Raw genomic sequence first — 24,799 nt, forward strand, 5'->3', positions numbered from 1 at the left:
GTGTCTTAGGGGAAAAAAATACAACTATAACAGATGAATCTATGAGCAACACAGATGCCTTGTGCAAACATTTTGAAGTTTTCAGAGTGCTTATGATGATAAAAATGTCAGAAAAATGTAGAAAAGAGAAAATATCACATACGATGATGATTTTAATCTGGAACCTTAAAGCTTTATAGAATCATCTTGCTGATCTTAAGTGCTCTCTGGATTTAGGGGATGTGATCTCTGCTCTGTCTTTGGCTGAGTTTTGCATATATTCTCAACCATACAAGGTATACAGGAAGCCTGTCAACCCAGCAGTAGTGTCAGCAGGCCCACAACTGCATGTATAATATTAATGAAAAGATTAAAAGCTTTGAAATATTATAGAAAAAACTGATTCTTTTCCTCACTCACTCTACATCCATTAAAATTAACATCGTGGTCCAAGTGTCTGCTGCTGGGAATATTTGTGCAGACAGGATGTTTTTTTATTTTCTCCATCAACCAAATACTGTTCCCCTTTCATTTGTATTTGTCTAAACTGCTAGTTCTGAAATTAAAGAAAATAGTTTGTGATAGACATTTCCACTGACATTTCATCACATTTGTTTCAGACAATTGAAGAAAGCATTTTGTCTACCCCATAAATGGTATAAAAATGTATAAATGCATTACTGTTAGTAAATATGCACCAAGCTACAAATCGTGTGTGGTAGCTTGATTCCTTTTTAGGTTCAGTTTTATAGGAAGGAAAAGTGTATTTTAAAGAACGTGTACTTTCTTTGTAGTTGTATTGGTAGTGATTCCTGCAGCTAAGTTGCATCGTGGAATCGATACAGACGTAATGTAGAACGTAGAACATGCATCGTGGAATAAGACACAGACTATAAGGCTTATGGGTATTACTGCAAGAATCATCTTTGTATTTCAATTTGATGCTATTAATGGACAACATTGATATAAAACACTGGGGATAAGGAACCTGAGTATCCTATGGATAACTGTATCTCAAGAAAGTGTTAACTTTAAAAAAATAATAAAAAAATCTTCAGTAGCAGGTTTTTTTACATACTGTGGCTTTAATAGTCAGCACTGGTAGGAATGTTTTTTTGAACTTCTCTTTAGGTTTTGAATTAATTTAGCTTCTTGACGATGGACTTAATGCCATTTTCCTTGATTAGCTAGAGAACTAATTTATGATGGTTTTAGTCTTCCATGAATCATCTTATGAACATTTTGCAATGTTATTTCCCAAGGAAGTCTAGAAATTTAACTTAATAAACCCGTCTTAACAAAACCAGGCTCTAAATAATGTCCTAGAAACCAACATGCTATTTTGTTATATGTAAGAGGAATTCTGTGCATTACTGTAGACCAGTAGAAACATTTTAACGTAAGTAGAAAGCACCTGTTTTGAACAGATAATTCTAAGTTAAAGTAGTTGAAATGCCTGGACAGACTTTTTCAGTCAGCCATTATTGAAGGAATTCTGGTAATAAATAGATGTAACATGCTTGATGATGTTGTTTCTGACAGTTTTCTGAAACTTCAGATTCCAGCTAAGTTCTGCCATTCAGTCTTTGAGACTGAAAAAGTACTTGTTAGGCTTCCATCATCCATGTTCAATTAGTTGAATTCATACAGACTACTGTAGACCAATTACAATGACCATCAAATAAAGGATTTTGTAGAAGATCAGGTATGAGAGTTGAGTGCGGTGTATGGGATTCTGTGCAACTGCAGGTACGTAGAGAGGAGCATGTTTAGAGACGTTTTCTGTGAGTTTTTTATTGATCTTAGTCTACCTTGCACAACTTCTGGGAAGGTTTTTCCTTTTTACAGTTCCAAGTGGGCTCCACAGAAGTTGTGGGAAGTCTGAGCTTAATATGAATTAATACTCTGGAGCCAGGTTATCAGTAGTCATGAGATATTCCTAGCTGTTGTTACTGAGGAAGTAAAACAGGAAAAGCACGTTTGTATGAGCGTCTTTGTGTGAGTCATCAAAATGCCATTATTTTAGCCAATAAGTGGATCTTTTTTTAGTTTTAATTTGCCATATTGCTCTTAATACTGGCAAGCATTCAGTTCTTGCCATCAAGAGTCCACACTGTATTTCCAGCTCCTCCTCATTATCCTTACTTGCTGCTTCCAATTGCAAATGCAACAAACCATCTGCATTCAAGTATCACTTGCTATTTTTGAACTTGATACTACTTAGAATGGCTGTCCCAAGAATATTGGTTAGCTCTGTACAGCAGCTGTATTGATTCTCACTTTCTCTAGGTAGAATGTTGAAACTGGAAATGGATGATTAATAATTAGAGCAAGTAATTTCCTATGTAAATACACTTCTGTCTGCTGACTAGATAGATGATGATAATGCATCTGGTGCTAAAGGACCCCTTCAGATGCTATTAACTTCCCAGGCTCTCAGAAGCAAGGATACAGGGAATGATGCTATTTAACGATGTGATGGTGCCATTTCTCTTTGAAAAGGGATAATACACTCCATAGAAATATTACTCTCTATTTTTAATGGTACCTCTTTTATGTATGATGTAACAGTTCATTTAGAGCTGAGAAGCAGGGCTGGATTTCAGACTGAGAATTCTTTTTTATATATAAGCATTTTGCAAGCTTATGTTACTTACATTTTTGTTACGAACATCTGACAGCAAGCCTAGGGAGGTGTGGAAAGTGAAAGGGTTTTTTGGCCTGAGAGGGTATTCCTTTAGGTTATAATGAAGTTGCCTCTCATGATTGTCCTCCCTTCTCTTCCTTATATCTTTCATGTAATTCACTGGGAGTTGTGGCTGAGAAATGGATATTTGGAGGATGGTTTTTTTGCTGCTCTTCTGTATATGAGTCTTTTAAATCGGGATGTAATTATGCCACTTTTGATCCTGCAGTTTGTGGAAATCATGTTGAAATCATGCTTGAAAAATCTGCTGTGAGATGTGAACTTGCAGGACTTAATGGTGAGATTGTGGGCTGGCCAGAAATACAGCCATATATGTGGTTGTTAGGGGCTGTAAGCACATTAAAAGTGGAAGCTGCATTTGGAAGAGTTGGGAAACTGCTGGTTTTGTGTTTAGAAGACCACATGCTGTTTTCTGTGGGCAGCTCCTGCAATCAGTGCATCAGTAGTCCTAAACAGCACAAAGTGCCAAGAATGCCCTGAATCTTGTTGCCAAAGAGCAAGTGTGTTACTCAAAAACTCTTCTCTCGTAATCATTTCAGTACGATGTGCAATAGGAGGTGCCTGTCATTCTCTTCAGACTCCATATATACATAGATTTTTATACACTCCAGAGAGCTTTATTTTCATATTTTACCTCTGTTTGCTGCTGCATCACAGAAAGTCCTCACTGATTTTAAAAGATGTAAGAATAATTCCTAGTCCAAACATGCATTTTTACTTTTGTATGCTTCAAGGTTCTCATGCTGTCTTGTAAGACTTCATCTGCCTTCTTGTCATGGGCTTCTTTTATCTTTGTCATACTCCGTTAAATGATGCAGTGCCCTCTTACTATAAGATTAAAGCATGTGCTTTTACCTTGGTTCTAATAAAGTCTACTAAACTGAGAATTTCCCCTGTATGTGTTTTGCTAGTGCTGAAGTTTCTCATAATTTTCCAAGCAGTATCTGAAAATTTAGAGCATGGTATTACAGAAGTGGCAGACCCTGTCTCTGACTTCTCTTTAAGCCACATTCCTCCTATGTGTAAAAAAGAAAAGTACAAATACTCTTCTTCTGTGATCTTTTAAAATAGACAGTTTTAACCTTCCTGATGGATTCTAAAACTTTGACTTCTGAAGTAGCTGTTGTCTTTTTTTGTTGACTACGTATTTCTTTTGGAGTTCCTGCAGCAGGGCTAATTTTGAATACTTGGCTCTCTGAGTGGAGCCTGCTGTTCTTTGTGATAGTCATTTTTGCCCAGGCTGCCAAAGTGGCTACTCAGGTGTCGTTGTGTCGTGGCATCTCCCGTGCACTTCCATCTCTGTGGGTGCAGCAGCCTTCGGTGTCAGATCAGTCTCTAGACAGCAGGTAGTCTTACGTTTTCTTTCATTTTGCTTGCTGCAGAGTAACAGGTACCCTAATGTCTTATTCAAAGTTTCTCCAAAATGGTAATATTTTCCGTTCATTAATTAAAGTCCAAATTCAGAAACTTTGTATTATGTTTCTCAAAGCACAAATATTTCACAGTAGCTTACCTCTTTTTGAGAACTAGTCATTTTGAGAGACTTTCCAAGACCTTAGTAAATCATGTGGATTTAACAGGATTTACTGACATCTGAGATGCATGCTGGATATAATGAGATCACACCTTCATTTTTCATACACTTTTCATTATTTTTTCTTTTGTTACCATACTTTTATGCAACTGGCATGTCTGTTATTAAGCTATCAAACAGTTGATTTTCCAAAGAGGTCAAAGTTTAAAGTGTCTATGCTTGCTTGCTTTTCTGAATTATTATTTTTCAATCCTAGTGACTTTTCAGTTTCAGTTTTTGTTTCAGTGTATTCCTGCACTGAAATAAGATCTTTGTTGTAATTTGGTTGTCTTTTTCTTTTTTTTTTTTGTGTGTGTGTAGCAGATCTTAAAGGAAGAAAAGCCTGAATAAAAGAGTACTTAACATGTATAAAATGTAAACTCTGTTGATACAAATTTACAAATGCATATGTACCTATGGCAATTCTGATTGCTACTGAAGCACTTGTGACAGTGGAGTCTTTCGGGGATCTAGCAGGCTGCTTAAAATTATTTGATACAGATATGGGGATTATAATTGGATAATTACAGGCAATTAGCCGAAGGTCTTTAAGTAGCTTGCAAATGTTAAACAGTCTGCAATCTTTATGAGGCCATGATATGTGTTTTTGTGAGGTACCTGTAACTGTCTTATAAATATGGATGCTTGCATGTTGTATGGTAAACCAGTAAGAAAGCAGTGAGTTAAGAGTACTAATTTGCAATAAGCAGTTCCAGTCGTTCAGTGTTACTGCCTCCTGAGGTTAGGATGACTAGTAAGATGAAAATTTTGGAATTTCAGTCGTGTCCTACTGGAATCATTGTTTCAGATTATGGTTCAGGCAGGGGATTTCAAAGACCTTACAATGCTGAGACTAAAATGAGCTCATTGCACTGTAATTGGAATCCATGGCTCTTGAACATTTTTGTTGTGGCCCCAAGGCACTTGCTGTATCTCCCCAGCTGCTGGCAGGCTGTGACTTCCATTGAAGCCCATCAGTAGTGTGGTCGAATCCTTCCAACTGGCTGCTAATCAATATTACAAGCTACTGAAGTGTGCATTGGTGTTTGGGGTGGTGCCTCTTGCCTTCTACTAGAAGGAAAAGAGGTGAGTAAAACTGGACAAGAACCTGCATACATGTCAAATACAGACCAGGGTCTACAAGACCACCCAGATAAAGGTAGATTTTACAGTCACTTTTTCGATCTCACAGGAAAAACCTCAGGGTAGGAAACCAAATACAAATTTTGCCAGTAAATATCGCTCTATTTCTTCTCCTTTCTTTTGGCCACCCATGCATGCCAATCCTTCTTTCTAAAATATAGCTCCAAGACAAACTGACTTTTGAAGACTTGGTGTGGTTTGGAAAGACGGCTTTGTTTTCCCAGTGAAGTAGTGTTTGGACTCTCGTGTCTTTATGCAGTGTGCAGCTCTCTGTTTTACTTAAGAGTGTTGTGTGAGCTGTTAAATCTGAGAGGCCCAGTGGCAATGAGGATGTGGACGCTCGTTCCTGGGAGCAAGTTTTACTTGTAGGCGTTCACAGAGTTTGAGGCAGAAGGGATGGTAAGATCATGTGGGTTGACCCGTAAGTCATGAGTCACCACATCACCTTTCTTTTCAATTGAGTGACTTCTATCTAACTTGAACACATCTTCTATAATAATACCCAGTCGTGTTCAAAGACAAGATGTACAGAAACAGCTGTTGTCCTCGTTAACTTCCTCCAGAGGTTAACCACTGTTACTGTTAAAAATGTCTGCCTTATTTATACTTTGAATTTGCCTAGCTTCAGATTCCAGTCACTGTTTTTTGTTATGTCTTTCTCTAGTTGGTTGAAGATATGTGGCATTTTTCTTCCTGTGTAGATACTTGTACATGTTAATCAAATCTACTTTTTGTTCCTTCTAATAATCTAAGCAGATTGATCTCCAAGTTCCACTGTAAGGCATTTTCTCCTGCCCTCAAATAACTTATGTGGTTCTTTTCTTCACCATTTCCAGTGTTTTCAATGCTTTGAAAAATACATGAGAATCAAACAGTATTTTAGCATCTATCTGACTGTCTGCATACAGGGAAAATTGCCCTCCACTCCCCTTGCCCCATTTCTTACTATTTACCCACCTACATACAAAAGAATTACATTAATTCATTTTGCCCCAGCAGCATGCTGAGAACTAAGGTCCACTCTGACCCCTTAATCCTTTTCAGCAGCTGTTTTTAGGGGAAAGGTTGCCTTGGTCCTAGTGTTGAACTGTGTGTCAAGTTGTGTCAGTCTGTTTTTTGTTCAAATGCACCTAGTTTACTAAGCAGTCCAGAGTGCTCTGTATGACCTTATTGTCCTCACTGTTTTTCATGTCTCCAGGCTTTGTGTCACTTGCAAATTGCACTGGCCATTTATATGTATTTCAGATCCCTGATGAAAATTTCAGTTGGCTTCAGGCCCAGCATCAGTTCTTATAGACTCCGCTTACCACAGAATCACAGAATGGCTGAGCTTGGAAGAGACCTCTGGAGATCATCCTGTCCAACCCCCCCTGCTCAAGCAGGGTCACCTAAAGCAGGTTGCACAGGACCGTCTCCAGACAGCTTTTGAACATCTCCAAGGATGGAGACTCTGCCACCTCCCTGGGCAACCTGTGCCAGTGCTCCGTCACCCTCACAGTGAAAAAGTGTTTCCTCATGTTCAGAGGGAACCTCCTGTGTTTCAGTTTGTGCCCATTGCATCTGGTCATGCCACTGGCCACCAGTGAAAAGAGCCTGGCTCTGTCTTCTTTATACCTTCCCTTCAGGTATTGTACATGTTGATGAGACCCTCCCTGAGCCTTCTCTTCTCCAGGCTGAACAGTCCCACCTCTCCCTGCCTTTCCTTATAGGAGAGATGCTCCAGTCCCTTCATCATCTTCGTGGCTCTTTGCTGGACACTCTCCAGTATGTCCATGGCTCTCTTGTACTGCGGAGCCCAGAACTGGACACAGTACTCCAGGTGTGGCCGCACCAGTCCTGAGAAGAGTGGAAGGATCACCTCCCTCATGGTGTATCCTTATACACGTTTTCATTTGACACAGAGAACAACTTATAAATTCTCTGAGCAGTCACTCTGTAGTTGATTTAAAGTATTTTCACTTATTTTTCTTATCATATACTGTTGCCATCCCCTCCATCTCACCAGTGTAAGAAACTCAAGTGTTCATCTATCTACTGTTCACAAGGTTCTTAGACTAATCTTACAATGTTCTCTTTTCCCTCAAATTTTCATTAATATATATGTTTATTGTGAAAGTTGGAAGAAACCAACAAATCACATTTGTACTTGTTTAGCTATTAATTAAACTACTTTTTGATGAATTGGTGCTTTTGGGATGCATCATACTGTAATAATGACTATTGTTAAGCTTTGTGCTAGAAAATGTATATGGTTAAATATGTGAATTTAGAATGAATGTTTAATATTCGATCCTGAGTTGTGTTTCTTTTAGCATGGTGCTCTGTACTTATGCCTGCAGTTATACTTCTGTAGGAATAGAATAGGATTTTGAAAATTTTTGAATATACGCAAAAGCCTGCAGAAACTGTTAATGTGACACTTAAGGTGCTACGCTTTAAGCACATAGCAGGAAATGGGAATCTAATCTCATTGCAGAGTGAACTGGATCCAGTTTTGTATCTACAGGGGTTTTTGTTGCTAGTTAAAGCATCATTTGACTTGTGAATTTTCATGATTATGTACTCCAGTGCTCTGTTCTACTTGTAAGGATGCTGTAGTGTACAAGTAGAATCCTTTTGCATTTATCTAGCTTAATTTATCACTGTCACTTAAGACTTTGAAGATGAAAGAAACTATTCATACACAGAATCTACTCCTTAACTGTCAATAGTGATTAACATTTTAGATGTATCTAGATTTTTAATTGATATAATAAAATTTATTTTTCTCAACACTTGATAGAACTAACATTCTTTTTCAAATTCTATATGACCCTAGACTTGCAGTCAGTGATTGTATACTGCTGCTTCAAATTCTTTTAAATGGTTGCAGTGGAATAGAATATCTTTTCTTGCTGTGTGTCCTAAACCAATACACAGTACCGCTGACTCTTGTCATGTGGTTATTGCAGACTGCTGTTTAGGGCAAGCTATCCCCCATATAGCTGTCTGTGAAGCGCTCTGCAGAGAGCAAAAGAGGGAAATGTAGCTGAACTTCTGTCTCTTGCCTTCATATGCTTACATGTTTGCCTAACTGAAAGTTGGGTGTAAATTGGCCATTAAGAAGCTTTTGTTTAAGATGCGAAGAAAAAAAGAGTGAAGAGACGCTAAGACAGAAGTGCAGACTTGTTCAGAAGTAAAGTATAATATTGAATTCCATTTCTTTTAATTTTTCTCTCTAGATTCCCTCTGGCCAAAGATTCGTGTTCCCCTGAAAGTTGTTAGGACTGCAGAAAACAAACTTAGTAACCGCTTCTTCCCCTATGATGAGATTGAAACAGAAGCAGTGCTGGCTATTGATGATGATATCATTATGCTAACCTCAGATGAACTCCAGTTTGGCTATGAGGTAAGAGAATGGGTTTTTTCCTGTCTCTTAGGCTGCCCACTTCAACATTGCATGTGTATATAAAGCGGAGGAATCACTGCACAGTCTTCTGATTCAGATTGTTGTATCTCTCTTTACCGTAACAGTTCAATGCTGACTGAAATATTTTTACAGATAGTCATTACTTTATGGGAAAAACTGCCAGCTAACAGAAAATTTTCAGTAACTGGCACAGTAATGCCAAGAGACTCCAGAAAATGTTGTGTAATTGGTGTAATGGAAACAGTCTGGAGACTGTGAATTGCATTCTTCTTAACAGTTTCAAACAGTTTTCAGACAAATCGGAAGTGCTATCCAAGTTAATGTGTTTTGATGGACAAGACAAGTTTCAGAGATTAAGTACTGGGAACAGAGGAAGCCTCTTGAGGACATGCCAAAGTGAGGTGGAGTGCAATGAAAAGAGGAACTGAAGAATGTGAAGGAGGGGACGCATGTACCATATGCTTGAAATGGCAAAGCTTCAACAGCTGCTGTTGTAATGAGGGTATCAACAAAAAGACAGTTTGTCAAAATCAGTTACCCATGGCAGTACAAAGAGGTGAAAGTCTCTATAGGCATTTGAGTTGTTTGTTAGAAAGGGCGTTTACTTAAAGCAACACTGTTGTCTTGCTTCCAAAACTTTGGATTGAATGAGTTAATTTTTGTCTTCCATTTGTATTTGAGTATATGACACAGTCCATAATCTGACATGGCTGTTATATGTGTGTATTTAAGACAAACATGTTATATTTGTAAATGAATCAGAAACATTAGAAAATACAATATATTTTAAGAAAGGTTTGAATCATTTAGTCACACGTGTACCTGCAATATCAAGAGCAAACCAACACCGGGCTTCATACATGAGACCTAGAACATGAAACTACTACCTAAATTGAGAGAAATAATCAAAACCACTTTTCTAAAGGGCAGAAAGCAAACTAAATGTCATAGTTGTCTCATTTTTAACAATCTTAAGTGTAACTGTTAGCACAAGAAGATATTTTTTAGGAGATGTTGGAAGTATTTCTTTAATGTGAATACGTATGTGGTAAAATATGGCTCGTTCTCCCTCTCAAGTGAAAGAGACTGTTAGCAAGTAATGAGCTTTTGGATTCAAGAAATGACTTGTGGTAATGTAGGTATGCTGATGTAATAACAAAGATGTTAAGTAGTGGAGACAGAGGTTTAATCTATCATGTGTGTCTCCAGAAAGGAAATACTTCCATTGCCAGGTTAAGAGTAACGGGTTAGTACATGAAGTGTGAAAGATGGAATGAAGAGAAGACAACTGGAGGAAGGGGGGGTTTTGGCCACATATGCCTTCTCTATACTCTGTTGTCTACACTGGATGTTTTAAGCACTGCACTGCAACAGCAGAGCAATCAAGTGTTGGCAGTTCTGCAAGTTGACTTATTTTTGTCTCTGTTGGTGCTATAGCTACTAGTTTTGAGGGTGAACTGATGGGATGAAAGACAGCAAACCCATAACGTGCATGCTGTGTAAATCCTGGCTCCATTTGCAGTTTGATTTTCATTTTCATCGAGCTGTCTCAAAGTAAATAAAAATAAGTTTTATAAAAACCCAAGTGACTGTGTAAGTAGTTCCAAATGAATCTCTGCTACTGGCAAAGCTGGCTTGGAGGGCTTTGAAGCAGAGTTTCAAACTGCATCTGAGTTTCAGCTGCATCAGCCAGAAGTCGTGAGAAGTAGAGCTGTGGCGCTCGTGTGTCTGCAGCATTAATTCAAACATCCTCAACGGAGAATATCTGTAACTTCACATACATTGAGTCTGGTCTCTTAGGCAGGAAAGGGTTATCCTCATGAGAAAAAAAAAAAAGGCAAAGAAGAGCTGATGTGAATTCCCTTGTAGTCAGTGTGATTAGGTGGCAATTGGGACTTAGAACTCTTCCTCCCCAGGTCTAGCTGTTGGACTGTGCTGGCTAATTTATTGGCCTTCTGTGGGCCATATGCATTGGTTGCAGGGACTATCTGAGTAACAGTCCTCATATTCAGTGTGCGAATGTAACTGTTCGGGCACGAGATTGTTTAGTCTGGCAGACTAAAAACCATTGCTTTTGCAGTTTTTTACATTTTATTATAAATCCTGTTCCTTTTTGATTCTAGGAATTCAGCTTACTGCACAGCCACATTGACGGAAAATTAAAATATCTTATTGAGCAGATAGTTGAGACAAACCCATTGGTAGTTTGAATCCTTATATTTTGAGATTGCTATTTTTTTTTCCCCTGTAACATAAATGAATAGAAATGTCTTTGAATACAGAAGCACAGCAGATTATTTTATAAATACACAATTTTCCTCATATAGAGGTTGGGTGATATAGTTTCTACTCTCTGGCACTGAAATCAGGGGCTGAAGATTGATCTTTCCTGTCCCTGAGTGTCTGTGACTTGCTTGACAGGCCTGAGCTGGCTCCCAGATGTTTAAATTATTCTCAGCCTGTGATAATTTATTTATCTGTTTATGTGTGTTACCAGAAAAGTATCTCTCAAGCTCTTGACTCGTTTGTAGGGGAATCCAGAGGGAACAGTAGCCGTGTATAATGTTACTAGAAGGTTTTCTTTTAAAAGTATGTCTGCTTCTGCTTTGGTCATAAGAAGGGCTGGAAACGTGACATTCAGTAATTTTCTATTTTCCTCCTGACATCCTTGAGACTTTACGTTTAAACATGTGGCAAACCCCCCCTGTCACAGACTTGTCTGAATGTATAGAGCAAGCCTAAAAAAAAACAGAAAACTTTGATCTCTGTACACTTTCAGTGATAAAAAATTATAGTAACACTCAAAGTGTCAGACACTTTTTACTTGTTAAAAGTGAACTATTATGGTACAGTGATTTATGACATTGCGTAAATCTATTGGAGCAAGCAGAAAAATAGTCCCTGTGTGCTGCTGTATTAAGGTAGCAGAAGAATACTCATGACAATCTGACTTTGAAAAAAGTATTTCTGTTAAGTTACATGATGAAATCACAGGCATGACTTGGGGCACTGGAAGAAAAAAACTGTTAGGGCTAGACAACTTTTTCCCTGCTTACCGATCTTTGTTGTTCACAGAGGGAGTATCGGAGAGACCCAAGAAAAAGGAGCAAGCATTTAGATTATCATAATCTTAAAAAATTAAAGCAGAACCATTGGCTGCTCCTGAAGTGTTTGGTGTTTGAATGCGGGATTGAAAGCACACGTTGTAGTGTTCCCACCTCTGCGTCTCAGCTGGCCTCGGGACAGATGGCTTAGCATTTCTATCACCCTGAAAAGTGGGGATAACAGTTTCCAAGTATGAAGTTCATGAAGATTTCTTATTAGGTACTTATGCAGCACTTTGTCCTTACAAAGATAAAGTATTTTTATTACAGCAGTAATAGAAATAATCTAAATTGGGATTATTGCTCCAAGAGCATGGGTTTTGTTCATAGAAAATATTGTTTGTTGCATTGATAAGTTTGTGGTTTTTCTGTTGGAAGCTTTTTGCCTACTGCTAGTAGATAATCTTATTCTGTCTCAGAGCTGTTTTTCAGTGCTTCATGTCTCTGGCATTCTTTAAAAAAAAAAATCAACTCTGATGAATTGCATATTTCACTAGGCTAAAATCATCATAAAGTTTGAACGCCTTCTTTAGAAGAATTCTTCCATATCCATTTTCACTGTTAAAAATGTATTTTTCAGCATTCCTTTATAGAAGGAAGAATATAAAACTCTACTTACCGAAAGACTTCTCCATGGTAACTGCTGGCCACATTCAAAGCTCTTCTTCAAATTAAGTTATTTTACAAATTGTGTGTGTGTGAAGCACCGCTTATCTTTTAACGGACTTTGTGTTTACATTTTGCTTTGTTTTTTCTATAACAGCACAAGCTATCTCTTTGAGGACCAGGGGAGAAGTAAGAGTGGATGAGGCTCTGGGAGGAGAGGGGAATAGTGATTGATTGGGTTTTCTTTTATTTGTAGAGGATAGTCAGTGTTTCATTCTTACCACATTGCCACGGTAGCTTTGGAAATGCTAATTATTTTTCTGTTTATTAAATTTAAAATTTTTCCATTTGTCACTAGCCAGTTCCTGAAGTTGCATGTGACTTAATGTAGTCTAATAAATTTAATGCATAAATGTTGGAGTGTATTCTGGAGAAGGAAGTGCTTCTCTGTCCTCTGGCTACATGGCGAATGAGCCGTGGCAGCTGTTCTGATGGCACAGCAGAACAGCACGGAAGAGTTGAGGCTAGGAGGCCGAGAGAGCTGTGGAGAGGTGGGACTGGAGGGTGTTTTAGCTAGGCTGTTCATGTCACTTGGGAAACTCGACTTGGAAACAAGATTATTATCATTTTCTCTTGGTGTCTTTTACAAGATTTTTATTAAAACTACCAAGTCAGAACTTCTGTTTGACTTTTCAGCTGGGAGATGCTTCGTCCAAAAATGTTTATCTTCAGGGTTGTCTAGCAGAGTCGTTGGAATAGCGTTGTCCGCAAAGAAGCATACCTCCTCTTCACTTGGCAATATGTTTTTCCTTGGATGTGTCCCTTACCAGTATTAAATCAGGTTATCCTCCTTTAGTCTGAGAAAGCTAATGAGATCACTGGCTAAAATGGAATGTATTCCTAACAGACTAATAAATTATAGGCAACCATCAAACAAGAAAATGGACGGTAGTACAAAATAGAGTAGTATAAGAATCATTACCACTATTTTTATTCTGAAAGCTTCCTTATAAGCAGTAACTGTATATATTAGTTTTGGCACAAAACATATGTATGGATTTGGGCAATGAGCTGGATGCAGCTATTTGGAGCCTTTCCAGGAATTACCATTGAATGACCTAGTGACGAACATTACAAAAAAGCCAAGCTTTTCCACTGACTTTGATAGCATTACTTTTAAAAGGAATCTTTGTTTAAAGCAAGCAAGTTATTTTTTAGATGCATCAGACTGACAATTTTCAGGGGCCAGAGTCAGGGTAGGGTTGAGCTTTACAGGGATACAAAGAAATCTGTATAAGTAACATCCATTAGTGTTGGCTTTTATTTTATGTCGTTTGGGCTCTTGAAGATGACACCGAGCGCAAAAACTGGAAGGGATATGAATCTACAGTTCTGTGGTGTGAAGGCATTGAAGTCCCTTGGGAAGCAGTAGCTGAGTTTAATCTTTCTTTCAGCTGCCTTTAATGCACATGCTGTTCCCTCTACAAGAATTCTTAGCCCAGTATGTTGCAGATATGTAGTGTTCTGTCAAATCCTTTGCTGAGCCTCAGTAGCTTATGTGGTCGTGCCTTCCAGCAGCTGGGAGATGGGCATTTTAATAGTCAGGTTTTAAAAAAATATTAAAATTAAATCATTAATTTTTTGAGTTCTGGAGAGTGAGGAATAAAATTTTGGAAGAGGGAGTGGCCATACCTTTGTGCTTTTTGTTCTTTATTAATGTTTTTGACATCATGTCAAAATAGGTATCTCAAGCCCTCACTGGCTTGCCTGCTGAAAATCTGTATTTTTTTAATTACCTGATGGCACCGACTTGTAACAACATCCTATGAATTGTCTTCCTTGAGTTCCAAATCATCTCTGCTTTCAAGACCCCTCTGTTAGAGTGTTGTCCTGTCTAAATACTATCCCAGTACTTGTGCCCTAGAACTGTCTAGAAAGATTGATTTCTGGATAAAGTACAAGTCGGGGAGTCAGAAGATCTGGTTCCCATTCTTGTTTTCTGTATGATTTTTGGCAGGTTTCCTCATCTGTACGTTTGAAATAATAACTGCTCTCATCATGGGATTCTGAGGTTATATTAACTGACAGCAGTAAAATGTGGTGAGATGTATAGATGAAAAGGCATATAGTAATGCAGAATCACAGAAATGTAGATACAGAAGCAGTAACTTAAAGCTGATTGTTTTATCATATTTACTTTGACAAAATACTTGCATAGAGTCCTTATAGTCCAGGCCTCCCGACTGAAACATACTGGCACATAAAAAGTGCCTACAGTGAACTGCTGACGAGGTGAGGTTTGCAGGATGGTGGAATTCCAGATAGCGCTTTCTTTACTCTGCAGGGTTCCTCCTGCAACTGTAGGCTTCCCTTGCCTTTTGTACAGAGAAAAGAGGTTTGCTAGTGAAGTGACCACTGGGGATTTATGAGGTATTTTGTTGTTGTTTTTGATCTTGCATACACAACAAAATTTGGATATGCGTGTGTTTGTTTATACGCTACCAACCTGAAACAAAAATTCTTGTGACCTAACGTTGTGTGTCAGAGAGTCAAGACTCATATTCTTCCAACAAACCTAGCAGTTATTTGGATTAAAGGACAAATTTCGAGTTAATTTGTCTGCAAATAATGCAGATAAATACTAACTTCATTATTGATCAGCAAAAAGACAAACTGTGTATTTAGCAAGCAAATAGCATTCAGACCCTTCTAAATAATTATAATCCTCCCTTTCTTCCTAATGCAAAAATTGTCCGTTATTTAATGTGGCCAGCAGTGTGGAGAACTGAGGTTGTGTTAATGATGCCCTTCTTGTTCTTGTCTACTGTGTTTGATCCTGTAGTCAGCTACAAAATAATGTATGGAGTGACAAGGATGGTATCTTGATTGTATCCAGCTGTCTGGAACAAGTCAAGGGCAAAGAGGCCTTCCATGTAGCAGTAGATCCATCCAAGCACCCACTAAAGAATATCAGAAATATTAAAATATAAGCCTGTTTTAAGCCTGTTCCTATCAAAGGAAGCAGGTTGGTTAGATCCAAAGCCTGCTGTGAAAGTAGTTAGGTTATAGCCCTATCTACTGAAGTTAACATCAAAAGTTCCATTTTAATCATGCTTGGTTTTAGTTAGTGTAAAAATCTTTTTGAATAGTCAGTTGTATTTCTCTACAACGAGGAAGTTAGTATTGCTTTAGCGGCCTTTTGCTCTGGGGGCATGGCTTCCCTGAGTTGTAGGGTCCTTCCAAAGCAAGCTTGGGCTTCTTCATACTTCTTCCAGGCAGCTTCCTATTCCAAGAACTGGGACTTAGAAGAATTGAAGTGGTCTTTGCACCACTGTAACTCTACCCTCCCAAAGCAGATACGTTGCATCTGCACATTTGCGTTTGCTTGCTGTGCAGGCCTGGTTAGCGGTGTGTCATGTCTTTTTCTCTTCAGGTTTGGCGTGAGTTCCCTGACAGGTTGGTGGGATATCCAGGCCGCCTGCATCTTTGGGACCATGAGATGAACAAATGGAAATATGAATCAGAATGGACCAATGAAGTCTCAATGGTGCTTACTGGGGCAGCGTTTTATCACAAGGTAATGAACAGCTTGTAGTACACTAATGTTCAACATGAACTTTTTTTGAAGAGCTGTATGTGTTTCTGTCGTTGTTCTGTAAATGTTTTGTCGTGCCATGGTTATGTTTTCTACAACAATCAGAGAACCAATTGCAAACTTTCCCTCTTTCAGTTGCTGTGAAAACAACTGGTTTGTCTCTGCCTGTAAATAAAACCATTACCTTCATGAACTTACAGAGGAACTCTTGCCTGTTCGCATGACCTGTAACTACATAGCAAATTTTGCAGTGAATGTAGCTTTGTAGCTAGCAGTTTAAGAAAAGAAAACTCATTGTAAAGAAACTTGTGTGCTGGTCAGGAAAGGAGTAATTATGCAATTAAGCATCCAAAAATTATTTTCTATCTGCTAAAGTAGTCCTTGGCTGAAGGCAGTATCACAGTTTGCCCATAATCCATCCTTAGCTGCCTGCTGTGCAGTGACTGAAATATTTAGATTCTTATAGTTACTGCATCTGTATTTAAAATTATCTTCTCTCTCTCTCTCTCTCTCCCTCTATCCTGCAGTATTTCAACTATCTTTACACCTACAAAATGCCTGGAGACATCAAGAACTGGGTGGATGCTCATATGAATTGTGAAGATATTGCCATGAATTTTCTAGTGGCAAATGTCACCGGCAAATCAGTCATTAAGGTGGGACTTTTCTGCAGTTTAGCTTTACAAAGTTTAAAAACATGATGTGTACATACTCATATAAATTTATTTAGTAGGCTTCCATGTATTACTTAATCTTCCTTTTTCTCTCATTTATCCCTGGTATGGTGTCTTGTTCTCCTTCCATGGTAGAAAAGCCCTTTTAGTAAAACTTTTATGCCAACTGGGAACAGAGAATTGTTTTTTACCAGTTGTTTCTGGTGGTTATTTTAGCCATCTAGATGAGGTATGAAAAAGGTAATTTGAATGATAGCTATATATATGTATGTGTGTGTATATATATACATGCCCACATACATATATTTTAACTATTTGAGATCACTAGAGGAAAGAAATTGCCAACTGTCCACAGCTCGCTCTGTCATGGCCTGGCAACAGCTGATTTATAGGAATGTTAATTGCAAGAATGTTAATTGCAAGATCAGCTTTAAATGAACTTTTTATCCCTGAATTAATTTCCTGACATGTTTCGACACGTTTTCAGGTCTGGACATTCGCTCTGTACATTCATTTCAAAGTGTGTCAACTTGGAATGAGATTTAGAGGCCACCAGGCGTTACTTCAATTAGCAGGGTCCGTTTTCCCATCTGTCCATCATCATTTACTGGGACTGGTGGCTGCATTTCCTAGAAAAGTCTTTAGAAGATAAAGCGTGTGCTTTTGCTGAAAAAGTTTTTGAGCTGTATGAGGGCACAGCAGAGTAATTTGGCACCTCTGTGCGATTCGCAGAGTCTTGCAGAGTTTGCCAGTCAGCTGGAGTGAGCAAAAGAGCGTCTGTTGGATTAACGTTACGGTGAAGTATGGGAAGCTATATTTCATCGCTGTTATGGCTGCAAGAACAAATGGTGTTTATACAGGGACCTTGGCAGTGAGAAAACAGTCATTAAACAGGAATTAAGGAGCTTGTCATCGCCACTTCTTTTCAGTTACAGAAGGAAAAACCCCTCCAAGCCGTTTTTATTGGGCCCCTGTGAATTTTGCAGTCAGCCGGGCCAGATGGAGCTGAATGTAGGAATGGAGTGGCTTTTTTTTTTTTTTTTTAAACCCCCCCCCCCCCCCCCCCTTTTGAGACAGCTCAGCTTACACTGCAGGCATGTTCAGAGGTATTGCGCTGCTCTCTGTGCAAGGAGATTAATGTCCCTTCTGTTGATATTTGATGATATCTGGCGTGCCTTTCTGCAGGTGACCCCACGAAAGAAGTTCAAATGTCCAGAATGCACGGCAATTGATGGGTTATCACTGGACCAGACACACATGGTAGAAAGGTGAGTGCCCACCCTTTATTCCTCTGATTGCCTTGTTCTGATCGCAAGAATCTTTTCCTGTGTCTCATTAAATTAGGATCAAAAATGCTCACTGATTGTATTTCTGTAAATTACTAATTTTGAAAGAATGTCACATGGATTTGATCAGCATAAGTCATTCCTACAATGGATGATGTGACACTGAAAAGTGGACTACTACAAGAAAGGACTTCAGAAGGGCACAATTTTTAGCAGCTTTGCTGTAAAGCATATAGGACACATGAAATTCAGGTTGTTGGAAGTACTTTCAGTAATACTACATTTCTGTTTTACCATGGAACATCAACTGTAATTAGTATGAGATTTTTTTTTTTTAAACCAGACAGTTGCTAGCTTACCAAAGAGTAACAAGGATATAAATTATTAATAATGTTATTTGAATTGATGTTTGTACATTATCTTTCCTCCAAAGATTATGAAGCACACTGCTTCCACTAATGAAGGGCATTTGCCTGCACAATTGCATGTCACATTCTTTAACAGTGGCAGCATTATTATATTTTTGTGAAAATTTAATTTTGAAATGAAGTATGTATTTGGAAAGGCAGTGAATGTTTAGAGTGAAATACTGAAAGTTGGTAAGTCTGAGTTGCATTCCCTGCTTTACAGTAAAATGGCTTCCCGACCTTGACCAAGACACTGAACTTTCCTCTGCCTTGGCTTCTGAATGTGTAAAATAAGGGAAAGTTTCTTCACTTTTACAAAGCTTTTCAACACCCATGTTTGAAAAGGGCTATCTGACAACAAACATCCATACTAGTTATTAGGTGCAATTACCCTGAGATCTAGGACTGACAAAGGCATTTCACCTTAGGCTTTTTGGGTTGTTGCATCTCTCCTGCAAAGTTTGGGAAAAATAATTGGCAGCCATAGAATTGATGGGGTAGGTAAGCAGGGGTAGCCATAGCGCTGGAAGAGGCCACCAGAAGAGGTGAGAAAATCTGACCTGCATTTAAAACAGGCCATTTCAGTTTTGGACTGAGACACATAACATGGTTTTCATCTTAACAGCGAGCTTTTTTCCTGTCCTTCTCTGCAGTACTTAGCAAATTTAAAGTGTTGTATCCATTTACTGGCCTTTAGCAATGTAAATTGTATTTATGTATTGTAATATACGTAGTGAACCAATGCAAAACTGGTTAGTAGGTTGGCGGCTTCTTTACAGGAAGAGTGCATACATATGTGTGTCTGATGTGTAAACACACATTACACAACGCAGACAAACACACGTATAGTTTGGCTGATTGATTATTAACCAAGCATCATGCCAGGCATTGAAGAGCATAACCACCAAGGTTAGTGACAAAGTATTTCTACTGGGTGTATAATAAGGCTGGATTAAAAAAAGGAGTATGCAAGTCAGAAGTAAAACGTACCCCATGAAGATGGTAAAAATTACTCTGCAGAAAACTTCTTAAGGAAGGGGCTGGAAGCTTTGTAGATCTTAAATGTTAGCTGAAGGGGAAGCACAAGAGGTTGTTCTGTGTCTATCAGTTCTGCACTGGCTTACAGGATGGACTACCTGAAGCCAGTTGAGCTTTCCTGTGATCACACTAGTAGCATTACAACAGCACATAGGAATTTTGGTCATGAACTAAGTTTTCATTAAGGTAAACACTATAAAACCAGAAGATGAAAAAGTGCTTTTTGCTCCAAAGTGCATTATGATGCAGGGTAAAGGTCATGTTTCCATGTCTATAGCAATTCTTGTATCCTCAGAGTAAAGTATCATTGGCAGTTTGTTGAGAACATGTTTAAACTGTTGCTTTGCTTCTCTGTAGTTTCCAACAGTGGAGATAACTGGGTTGTGGGAAACGTTAGATTAACTGCAAATCCACATACTTTTATTTGCCCAGCGAAAGCAGTACGTGCTGAGATAGAGTCTGGGTGCAGGAGAAAATCTGGGGGGATATAAAATTTGGGTGTATTCAGGCTTCATTTTGAAGATCGTTAATATCACACTGAAACTGCATACTACACCTAATACTTTCTCACCCTGTGTTGTTGTTATCTACCTTCAACATAAGGGAGTTATTTGAAAATCTGAAAGGGTTTCTTTTTTTGAATCTTCTAAGCTAGCTATTCATTTTAAGTGGATAATAAATGATAGCAACTCCTAGAGCAAATTTTCCTAACTTAGCAGTGAGTAAGGCTCTTATAGCTCATATATATATACACACACATATATATACACACACACACAAGCTATTTTCAGGGTCAGGAGAGAAGCTGAATGGAAAAAGTTCATGCATCAGGGAATCCTTGTCATATTATAAAAGAATAACTTTGTACAGACAACTTTACAGTGTTGGGTACCGAGAACAATACCTGGGGTATCAGGCAAAGAGCCATTATCAGCTTCACTTGCAGCTTCCCAAGGTGCCTGACTCCTTGGTTTTCAGCATTCAGAAATAGGGAGCGGGTAGTCCGAGCTAATTACTTGCCTGGATATCCAGGGATCAACCTACTGTTTGTGAAACAAACGGTTTATCAGGGTTGTCATGGGCATGCACAACATTTAGTGTTAGGTTTCTGGTTCAGAAATAGCAGAGAGATGCCCAGCAACTGCCTGATGATTGTTTTGTGAGTGTAAAAGGTTTGAGAAGTCAGTTGTGGAGATCTGTCCAGGAGAGACGTGTAACTAACCAGTTCTGTTGGGCCTTGTGACACTCAGCAGAGACAAAGGAAAAGATGGTACAGTTGAACTCTTGTCCCTTATTAAGAAATTTTTTTGACCAATACTGAAGGATATTTACAGCGAACCATGGGAAAGCCAAGACTGCTATTCTTCCTACTGTGTAATTTCTCTGAGATAAATAAAATACTTCAGTCCCCAGGGTTATCAAGCTCCATCATTAAAATACATTAACTAAAGAAAGCTTTGAACTAAGAATCCCTTTCTTGCCCTAGGTTAGCCTTTACATCAGGTCACAGAAGAAGCTGTAGGAAGATCTAATAATCCCCATATTTACAGGTGCTGTTTAAGTAGCAACAAGTTTTCTGCCTTTAGCATCTTTGCATCTGGCTCCCAAAAATGGAGGACTCTCTAAAACGCAGCCTAGAGGGCAACTGCCCGTACAGTAAAATATAACAAAGGGCTGAGCTGCTTCTGCAGCAACATTAACAGCAGTGTCTTATTTAGGACATGTAAGTGTTTGTTAGACGCAAAATAGGAAGCCATTCCATTAAGAGGCAGACTGACCAGGTAATAGTTAGCCAAAGGGTGCAGGTGCAGAGTTAACCTGCCAAAAAATATGTGGGTTATAAGGGAGAAGGAACTGATTAAGAGAGAGCTTAACAGACATGAAGTTCACCCAGTCTGCCAGGGGCAACAGGGCTCCCAGTTTCTGAGTTCACACAATCTTAATTCGTTGTTGAGCACAATTGCATGTTGTCGGCAGAGCAAGGAAAAAAAAAAAAAAAAAGAGAATAAATCTTGGAAGCAAGCATGCCTCTGTTAGTACAAATTTGCAAAACTATTGACACAGCCAAGAAAAACACCTTCCCTAGATATTAAGATGACATTCTACATTCTCTTGGCTACCTAGCTTTGAATGTTTAATGTTCTAGATATCCTTTCTGGTTTATATTGTCCAAAAGTGGCAACGGCTTTGGAATTCAAGTGGTTTAGTTCAGTGCAGGAGATTAAATTTTTGGAAAGAGGCAACTTTCCTTCGAACACATTTTGTGGCTTGCGTGTGACATTTCTTTCATCTGAAAAGCCTGTTTCTGATCTTTGAATTTGATTAACTTCTTTGATTCAGCCAGAATGACTAGAACATACTGATTTTTCCATTTTTCATTTTTTCATTTCTTTAACAATGAAGTGGTTTCTCGGTGGTTAAAGATATTTTACTGGTATGCTTGAATGGTCTTGCCACCAGAATAAGTTTGGCTGTAGAAGGATGCCATCTTGGTATTTTCTCGTAAGACCTCATCTTTGATTTGGGAGTATAACCTCTGGAGGGAAGAGGTCAATTTTGTCTCCACTATCCATTTAGTTTTGTCTTTTGCTCTGAGGGTGCCGCTTCGTTCAGTTGTCACAATGGCTGGTCTGATGTGGACACCTGCCTACCAGGCAGCAGGCTGAGATAACTAATTCATTTCACACCAGCCACCAAGCAGCTGTTACATTACAATGTCTTTCAGTCATTACTGGCAGAGGCAGGATTTGAACCAGTAGATGAGAAGTATTCTTGTATTGCAGAAACCAGCAGCTGTGCAAACTTCTCACATGCACATCTCCCAGTGCATCTACCTCCTCACCTGTGAAGTTTGTGCTTTCCCTGCCATGAGACTTCTCCAATACACACAACGTGGATTACAGTTAGCCACATTTCTCAGAAGTAGCAGATGATTTGGAAGTTTGACCTTATCTGAAAATCAGATGTCTTTAAAGTATCTCATGTTGGGCATCTTGTGGAGGCAACAGAAACTGCTTAGTGTTCCTGGAGAAAACACTCGGTTCCCGTTCTCCGTGTTACTGTAACCTTTCCGTGCCCAGGGCCCAAAGCTCACCCTCCCAATGGTTCACCTTGTTATTGTAGACGTTGAACAGCCACTTGGGTCTCTTTGCTTCAGTCCTGACTGATGGCTCCTTTGCTGTTTCAGATCTGTGCTGCCCTGGAGCAAATTGTGCTTGTGCCCGGTCTAGAGGTTGCTTCCCACTGCACACAGTTTCCTCTTACACTCTGAATTCCTTTTCATTTGTTTCCTAGTCCAAAGATTTGAATCTGGAGGTAGGAAGAAGTATGAGGGGATGAGAAAGTAGCAGAAAGTGAAATATCTGCATTTACCTGTATAAATATTTTATTCAAGTATCACCCATATGAAGTAGTTTTCTGATGCTTTTCTCAGGCCGGAAAACAGCCTGAAATATGACCATTATAGCTTGAAACAGCTGTATAGAGATGTAGCACTTTAACAACCTGGGCTTTGTGTTTTCCAGTCATTTACTCTAGTTAAGGAGGGAGCCATGAGATGGCTCAGAGGCTGAGGAATTAATTTTGAAAACCAGCCTCGCTGTCCCATCTACTTCAAAAGAGTGTTTGGGGCAGTGTTGAGTAGTCCCCATCACAAAACTGTCACACTTAGTTGGTGTGATTGACCGGGTCTGTTGAGGAAAATTATCCTGGAGCCATAGTGACCCCCTAATGCTTCGAAGGGGTCAGGAGAGGGTGCGGTGGTTGGAGAGCGAGAGACCTGCTCTGGGACCGCCTGCAGCACGTCAGCCTCTGTAGCTGAGTCAAAGTACTCATTTCTTTTTTGTTTTCCCTTTTGAATGGCAAAAGAAATGTGACCTGTTTTCTTGTCTCTGTTACGTGTTGGGGACTGCTGTCACAGTTCTTGGTGTCTGAAGTTCTTAAAAGCTGTTTTATAAAGTACGCAGCTAATGCTAGCTGAGCACTGGCTGAGGTGAGATGAGCCAAGGTTACCTTGCGTTGCTTCCACAGGTACTGTGCCTTTCAGTGAAAGAGTTAAAGGAGCAATGTAAGGTTAAACATCTGTTTGCTTGTTTTCTGAAGCACATGGCTGTTCCCTTCTGCAGCATTACTGACACCTGAGATTATTAAAACTGAAAGAGTCATCAATGGTCCGATCTTTTTTGTGCTAATGTGATGCCTTACTGCTTGATCTCTGTTTAGACAAGGAAAATAAACTAGTTGGTTTCATTTTATAGGTGTTTTTCAGCTTCACTTTTAAGTTACAGTACAATCAGCACTGCCTATACACTGAGGCATGTTTATTTTTGTGGGAAAAGAGAGAGCTTCTGAAGAAGCCTGAAAAAAACCATATATATATATATATATATATATTTTATTATTTTTTTAGAACTCCGCTTTCACAAAGGCTTGGTTTTTGCAGAACCTTCATTATGAGCCAAATTGACCCAACAGTGGCCCTTTAAGAGACATGTTGGCAGTTAATCTGTTCTGGTTTACAGCATGTACATTGCTTTAAGAATGACTGGAATTCTAGGGGGAGGGAGAAGGGAAGCTTTGACCTCCATGTGCACGTGTGCTGCTGCCAGCATCCCCTTGCTCTCGTCTCTCTGATTAAATGGATAAATCAAAGAACACCGACTTTTTTTCAGTTCTTTCTGCAGTGAGGCTCTCTTTTTATTTACTAGTAGCCAGCATGGCTGAAGTACTTCCAAGCACAAGAGGGACGGTTTCTACCAGTTATGTTGGTGTGGGAACTGGTAGCCAGACCAGTTGTTGGAGTTCTTAATGACACTGCTTTCCCTTTCACCAGATCTGAATGCATCAATAAGTTTGCCTCTGTCTTTGGGACGATGCCTCTGAAAGTGGTGGAGCACCGTGCTGACCCTGTCCTGTACAAAGATGACTTTCCTGAGAAACTGAAGAGCTTTCCCAATATCGGCAGCTTGTAAAGGCAGGTGTGAGACAAACCTGAGTGATGAAAACGACAGCCGAAAAGGTGCTATGAGGAATACAGGGCCCTGAAGAAAAAAATCGTTAGAGAGTGGGTTACATCTGAGGGAGGTGGGAATTAATATTGTATTCTAGTATGTTGTCTTCCCTTTACATTGCACAAAGATGTAATGGAAAGCCGAACAACTGCTTCTCTGTTGCTCAGAGAGGATTGAATCTATTCACGGGGCCTCCCAGAAATGTCAAACACACACTTTTCTCCAAAGGAGGCTATGCACCTGGAAGAATAAAACAGAATCTTGCTCTC

The 24,799-nt window shown here is 39.2% G+C and overlaps 1 protein-coding gene across 3 annotated transcripts in view; it reads left to right on the forward strand.

The window, feature by feature from the left end:
• Positions 1 to 24,799, forward strand: part of EXT2 (exostosin glycosyltransferase 2) — a 79,642-nt gene extending 54,843 nt beyond the window's left edge. For 2 of the 3 annotated variants that reach the window (XM_087746014.1, XM_087746015.1), the window contains exons 10-14: positions 8,624 to 8,790; positions 15,955 to 16,098; positions 16,644 to 16,772; positions 17,976 to 18,058; positions 24,353 to 24,799. In XM_087746014.1, the coding sequence (XP_087602140.1) occupies positions 8,624 to 8,790; positions 15,955 to 16,098; positions 16,644 to 16,772; positions 17,976 to 18,058; positions 24,353 to 24,491 (662 nt within the window). In that variant the 3' untranslated portion in view covers positions 24,492 to 24,799. Of the gene's footprint in view, positions 1 to 8,623; positions 8,791 to 11,886; positions 12,136 to 15,954; positions 16,099 to 16,643; positions 16,773 to 17,975; positions 18,059 to 24,352 lie in introns of those variants that run through there. The other variant, XR_015701900.1, reaches the window with a different exon arrangement.

This window comes from Nipponia nippon, unplaced genomic scaffold (assembly GCF_047370975.1).
Source record: "Nipponia nippon isolate SJK-2023a ecotype South Korea unplaced genomic scaffold, ASM4737097v1 scaffold_10, whole genome shotgun sequence".
Classification (NCBI taxonomy): Eukaryota; Metazoa; Chordata; class Aves; order Pelecaniformes; family Threskiornithidae; genus Nipponia; species Nipponia nippon.